This window comes from Oryzias melastigma, linkage group LG19 (genome assembly GCF_002922805.2).
Source record: "Oryzias melastigma strain HK-1 linkage group LG19, ASM292280v2, whole genome shotgun sequence".
In the NCBI taxonomy this organism is placed as follows: domain Eukaryota; kingdom Metazoa; phylum Chordata; class Actinopteri; order Beloniformes; family Adrianichthyidae; genus Oryzias; species Oryzias melastigma.
The window spans coordinates 2,156,221-2,162,834 of NC_050530.1; the positions used below are offsets into that span (position 1 = coordinate 2,156,221).

The 6,614-nt window shown below is 36.9% G+C and overlaps 1 protein-coding gene and 1 long non-coding RNA gene across 2 annotated transcripts in view; one reads left to right on the forward strand and one right to left on the reverse strand.

Moving 5' to 3' along the window:
- LOC112154163 overlaps positions 1–6,614 on the forward strand; it is a 16,684-nt gene extending 10,070 nt beyond the window's left edge. Inside the window, exons 2-3 of the long non-coding RNA XR_002920609.1 lie at positions 6,253–6,323; positions 6,552–6,614. This is a non-coding gene — a long non-coding RNA (uncharacterized LOC112154163). The remainder of the gene's footprint in view (positions 1–6,252; positions 6,324–6,551) is intronic.
- LOC118600217 lies at positions 922–1,542 on the reverse strand (the record flags this gene model as incomplete). Its single annotated transcript, XM_036217308.1, is given in 1 exon segment — positions 922–1,542. A coding segment is annotated over 1 exon segment (423 nt), but the record flags the coding sequence as incomplete, so codon positions are not given.

The following is a 6,614-nucleotide window of genomic DNA, read 5'->3' on the forward strand; positions in this document are numbered from 1 at the left end:
TATATAAAAAAAAATGAACATTCCTCAAAATGGGATTCTGTTAAACATTTTACTTTTTACCTTTAGGAATGGGCAAATTTGCGAATAAGCTAGCTTGTTGATAAATTACTAACTGAACACAAAATTTGCATAAAATTCCTCAGTAAATTAATCAGCCAAAAATGTTAGCATGTTGCTAAAATAAAAGCTAAACTCTGAATGAATGAATGAATGAATGAATGAAATGGTTTATTTCAAGCAATCAGGTCATAATACATACATAACATATCACTTAATAAATCACAAGTTGATCACTTGAAAGGGAGTGGAAGGAAGCGAACTTATATAATCCCACCCCGACTCGACCATTTTCTCTACACAAATTATCAATATCCGGTTCAGGACTTAATATCAAATATTAATAAAATCAGGCTATTAAGGATCATTGAAATCATTAATGTGATCAAGTTTCAAAGCATCCACGACAAATAATTTATATTAATCAGTAAAGAAAATTGATACCATAGTGATTGTAAACTTTCCAGTAATCATTACTGCATATTACATAAACAATAATCTAATATTCTCATAGAAAAAAAGACACTTTGTGCATGAATTATGATAATACAAAAATAATTAAATCATCTTCATTTGCTAATGCAGTAAAGGTCAAGATATTCTCGTAAAAAGAAGACAATTAGTGCAGATTGTATTAATCAAATAATTATTATTAAAAAAATATAAAAATAAAAATTTAAAAAAAGTAAAAAAAGTAAAAATTACCTTCATTAGTTTATGGAGAAAGAAAAAATCAAAATATTCTAATAAAAAAAATACAATTAGTGCAGATTGTTTTCATTAAAATCATTATCATAAAAAAAATAAGTTGAAAAGAAAAGGATAAAAAATTACAAAATAAAATAAAATATATATATATTTTTAAATCAGAATCAGTGCTACATCACTGCTTAGGAACAAGTTTAAGGCCACGTAACGGTTCTTCTTTGTTGTTTTGACTGAGAGACTGTGAAGGTCCCATTTCAAGGGAAATGTGCTCGAGTTCTGAAGCTCAGAATTGGGTCAGAGGTCGTATCCAGCGGTTTTTGAGTTCACATTTCACTTTTTGCTTGAATTAAAGGGTCAAACATGCGTAATCCCACAGTTCTCAAAGTCTTCCATGGATTTTATTTCCAAAGGCTTTGTAACGTCCGGTGGTCCGAGTGGTTTCACAAAGATTCTGGAGTTCAGAGTCCACGTACTGTGGATCTGTTTCCTCGATCGAAGGAGCCTCGCGTGCTTCGCCAGATCAGCATAATATTTACACAGATGATCATTAAGATAAGCAGCCGAACCCTTCAGGTTTTTGCGTTGTTTCATCAGAGCTATCTTGTGCTTTCGATTCACAAACCTGATCAGGATCGCTGGTTTATCCGTATTCTTTCTCCGAGGAAGCGGATGACAGATCTCAACAGTGTTTAGGTCCAAGGAAATCCCTTTAGACGCAAGAAATTCTCCGACTTGATTCTCCACGGTCACGTTTGCTCCCATATCAGCTCCGTTAGCTCTAAATTAGCCTAAAAACTCCAGTAGATAACAATTAGCCAAAAAGGTTAGCATATTGCTAAAATATTAGCTAAACTCCAAATTAGCTTAAATCATTTCATTTTAGCCAAATTAGCCTAAAAAAAGCTAGCTTGTTGCTCAATTACTAGCTGAACTCCTACATAGCATAAAATTCCTCAATAAACTAAATTAGTCAAAAATGTTAGCATGTTGCTAAAATAGAAGCTAAATTCTAAATTATATAAAAAAACTTCAGTAGATAACAAATTAGCCGAAAACATCAGAATTTTTTTAGCCAAACCCCAAATTAGCATAAAATTACTCAGTCAATTGGTCAAAATGTTAGCCTGTTGCTAAAATAGAAACTAAACTCTAAATTAGCCTAAAAAACCCCAGTAGATAGAAATTAGCCAAAAACTTTAGCATGTTGCTAAATTAAAAGCTAATCTCCAAATTTTGAAAATTACTATTTATTTTTCTTCAGCCAGAGAGCCAACATGGAGAGATTAAAGAGCCACATGTGGCTCTGGAGCCGCAGGTTAAATAATAAAACGTAAAGAATTTGTCAGAAAAAAAAACATATCAAGTAAAGACACATCTGGTTTATAGTCTGAAACTCCACCAGTTGAAATGGACTCATCTAATGTGATTTACATGATGTGAAGATCAGACTCCTGTAGGAGTTAAAACTGGAACCAATCAACAATAAATCGGCATCGTTTTAACCTGACGTGACCTCATGACGGATCTTCACCTCGTCTGGATTTGCTCTGAAACATCCTCATCTCCTTCTTCCTCACTGGCTGCAGAAATATCTGCCAGAAATCTGTGAAGCTGCAAAACACAGTGACCTTTAGCGATCTGATTATGTTAATCTGTGTTTTTACCACACGTTCCCGCTGTGAAGGAGCCACATTCGCTTCCTGCAGAGCACAGAGAAGCTGAAAACTCACCCGACTGGATTTCACACCGCGGCCAAAAATAGACGGCTGCAAAGACGAGCGCGTAAAGAACGAGAGGAAACAGAAAGAGGATAAAAGATGGAAAACAGTCGCCTCTTTATGTTAATTCTCTCAGAAGGGATTCACCGTCTAATTAGCTTATGAAATGTAAAATATACTGCTTGATTACACTTTAATTAACCTGTAAAATCGTTAGTTTGTGTTGAAAATGGCTTTAATAGTAAAAATGTTTATAGTAAAAACAAATAAATCTTTATTTATTGACTTGTAAAGCAATGTCTTGGTCCCACTTCTGGTTTTCAATGTTTCTTCTGTAAACAAAAGTATCAAATTTACACATTTCCTGTTCAAATACATGAGACAGCGGCAGGTGAGGCACCAGCAGCCTGTGGCTGACCTGCGCCGCTCACACGAGTGGAGCTCCAGCTGACGGATGCACTTTACTTTCTGTTTTCTATTGTATCAGCAGTATCGGTTAGGGATTAAGACGCGTGTCAAAGTCGAGGCCCGGGGGCCGGATCCGGCCCTCCAGATCATTTTATTTTATTATTATTAATGGTCAGATGGTATCTTGTACTTATTTTTAACTTGTATAATTTTGACAAAATATATATTTTTATATTGAAATATTGAAAGTTTTTTAAGATTTAAGTTGATTTATTTCATAATAATATTCCTGTCTTTTTATTATTCATAATTATGTTAGTAAGTATGGTTTTAAAGTTTTAAAAACTGACATTCTGCTAGCTTTTTGGTCTATTTTAGCATTTACTTAGATTTCATAGGCTGTTTAGCTAATATTTTAGCTACATGCTAACTGGTTTGGCTAATCTGGGCTTTTCTTTTTAAGTTTTTTAAGCTGTGTTGGACTAATATTCATATGCTAGTAGCTGTTTTGGCTAATTTAGGCTTCTTTCAGTTTTTTTAGGATATTTATTTATTTTTTTCAGCTACATGCTAGCAGTTTAAGCTAACCAACTTTTTTTAAGTTAACAGGCTAATTTGGGATTTAGCTAATATTTTAAAATGTTGACCCCCACCAAAAAAATAAATAAACCAAGAAGTAAATAATTGATTTCTATCAAACTGAAGTTTCTCTTTTTGTTTTCTACTGTCTTTGTCTTTTCATGTACATGTGATGCTAGCAAAAAGACGTCCACTCATAAACTTAGTCATCTCCCAAATACATATTTCTGTCAAATGCCATGTATTATTATTTATAGTCTAAAGTCCATATGAATAAGACAAATCTAGATTTGATTGTTTTTGGTCAAAGAATTGGACTATGTCGTATCACCAAAAATGTATAGAGATGCGTATCAAATCGTGTGTGAGGGAAAGATAATCACCCTAATTTCTCACTGTTTGATTCCATCTGTCAGTTTGTGACTCATTCAGTCTTTTTAACCACTAAAAATGCGCTTTAGAAATACTCTATGAGAGGCCCGCAGTACGTATGCCATAAGACAGAGGGCGCCAGCAAGTCCTGAGATCGTAACAAGAATAATAGAGTTAGCAGTCGCAGGTCCAGATATTCTTTAATATTGTTCAGCATCATTTTCTCACTTGTCTAAACTCAGGAATTTGTTCAGACACGTCACTGGCAGTGATCTTTATTGAGACAGAAAGACTTTTAAAACTGAAGAAAGAAAAGGAAAACTTCTACAAACAGGTTATTCATGTGTTTCTTCAGAAGGAGCAACAAACGGAGATCATTTATAAGTAAAAGTATGTCAATAATAACAATTTTGGTGTTTTTTTTCCATGCCTTTTTATGTAATAAAAAGAAAAATGTTAAAATTTAAACACTTTAATTGTTGTCAATCAAAAGGTGAATAAGCTGCTCTGCAGGGTTCATATGTTTGTAAATCTGACTGATGATGTCAGTGCCTCACCAGCCGTGAACCTCACTGCACGTCACTGTTTGACTGTATACGAGAACTGGACTGAGTGACTCCTCCCCCCTTGGCGTTCCAAACAGGAAGTACCTGGTCCCAAAAAGCCAAAATCTCATAGACTTCTATAGAGAAATAAACAGCTCGTTCTATTGGTCAGAATAACCGTTCTTTCTGTAGTTCAAGTAATAAACTGGCCAATCAGATGCCTCAATAAAAGTAGGTGGAGCCTGATGGCCAATTAGCTGCTTTCAAGAGGTAGGGGTGTGGCCTTCCAACAAGCTCACTCTTGATAGGAGAGAGTGGTTGCCATAGAAACTCAGACCAATCACTGCTTACTGACAGTCTGGCTCCAACATGGAGGCGCAATTTTGTTGAGCCATTTTCAAAGGGTGACATCACACTCACTTGGTCCAGTTCTCATATACAGTCAGTTACAAAATGTTCCAGCAAAGGTTGCAGTTCCTCCAAACTCCACTGGGGGCAGAACCGTTTAAACCAGTTTGCCTTTTTACCTCTCGTCTTCCCGCAGAGCGAACATACAAGACGAGATCTCTGAGATATTCTGAAAAGAGTTGATCGGAGTATCATAAGATAATAGTATAAAGAAGAAAATTCAAAGAAAAAGCCAAAAATGTTCCCATCTGATGGGCATTGATGCGATCTCCTTCAGCATCCCCAAACCCAGCAGTGCATAATAGGAGCACATCAAAGAAACGTGTGAATGCACAGTCAGAAATCATCCCAATTAGCCCATTTATGTCTGAGCTCCAGTGAAAGAGCTTCATCAAAGTGTTTTTCTTTCCGGCCTTGGAGGGGATAATTTTCTATTATGCTAGCTCACAGGCTCGCAAGCTAGAAGTCCCGGACAAAACAGCTGCGGAGGAAGAAAAACATGCCGTCTGATAATGCAAACAGATGCTGCAAGAAAGGTTTCATATCCCAAACATCAGTTAGACACAATTTACTTGATTTCCTGCGACTAAGTGATTCTGCAAATGAGTCAGTGAGAAGATATCAATAGGGCGAAATACAGTGATTCAGAGCACTGTAATTAGAGATGGAGTTCAATGAAAAGAAGTGTTTGCTCTTTGACACAGGTCACCCACAGAGAAACAAATACTATCTAAATGCCATCAGGCGCGGCAGAGCCGAGGGGGCCCCATGCCGGGACCGGCACAATGACTTTATTTTCAGATATTTTCGTCTCTGCACCATTACATCTTTGTCACAGAAGATGAGAAACCCAGAAAGTGGAGTTAAAAGGCGCAGCCGAGAGTTCGGTTACGATCTCCGGAACAATAATGACTCTCATATTCATTAGTTTGAGCTGATTTCTCTGACAGTTTATTAAAAATGACGAACTGACAGAAAACTATCTCCCAGTTTCTGCTCGGACTCGGCGGCTGAAGCTATTGCGGCGCCGATCAGTAATTACTGCGAGTTGTCAACAGTTTATCACAGAGGTCTGCATCACCTAAAGACGCACAAAAGCAGCCTGAAAAACACATGGTCGTCAGCGTGACAGTACATTACCCTCCTGTCCCGTGTGAGGAAGCCCTTCTGTTCCAAACATTCATTTACGCAACTGTTTGTGGACCGGACAGCAAATTGGTTTCTATAAATATCCTGCTTTTCCCTTCACTATTAGATTCTATTTTTCCAGATATTTTTTGCAAACCTCTCACTTCTTCTGCCATGCAACATTAACATAAAAACCAATTAAAACTAAAGCGGCGTTGTACGGCCCGCAGGCTCTACCCGCCCTCGCCACCCACTTTTAACCCAAACTAGTCCGAGCTGCATGTGACAAATTGATGCAAAAAACATATCTGTTGTTTTTATCTCCATAGCAACCATTTTATGTTTTGGTCACCTGGGGATACCGGACAGATCAACCCGAGATTCAGAAGAATCGGCAAAAGTAAAGTTTGGGATTTCCTTAGCAACGGAGGCGATTTACTAACCTCATTCCTAATATGTTCACATCCTGTGTATGTCATGTGGCTCAGCTCTAGTCTGGGATCCATGCATAACATTTTTACAATATTCCAATAAAAAATGTGCAAGTAATAGGAAAACAGCACAAAATTCTCTAGGAAAAGTTTTTATTTGTAGCGGGTACTAAAGGTGTCTCTTTCTTTTATTCAAGATGGCGGACTCTTCCTGAGGTCAACGGACAACGCAACTTCAGGGGTCATTGTGGCCTGAAGCT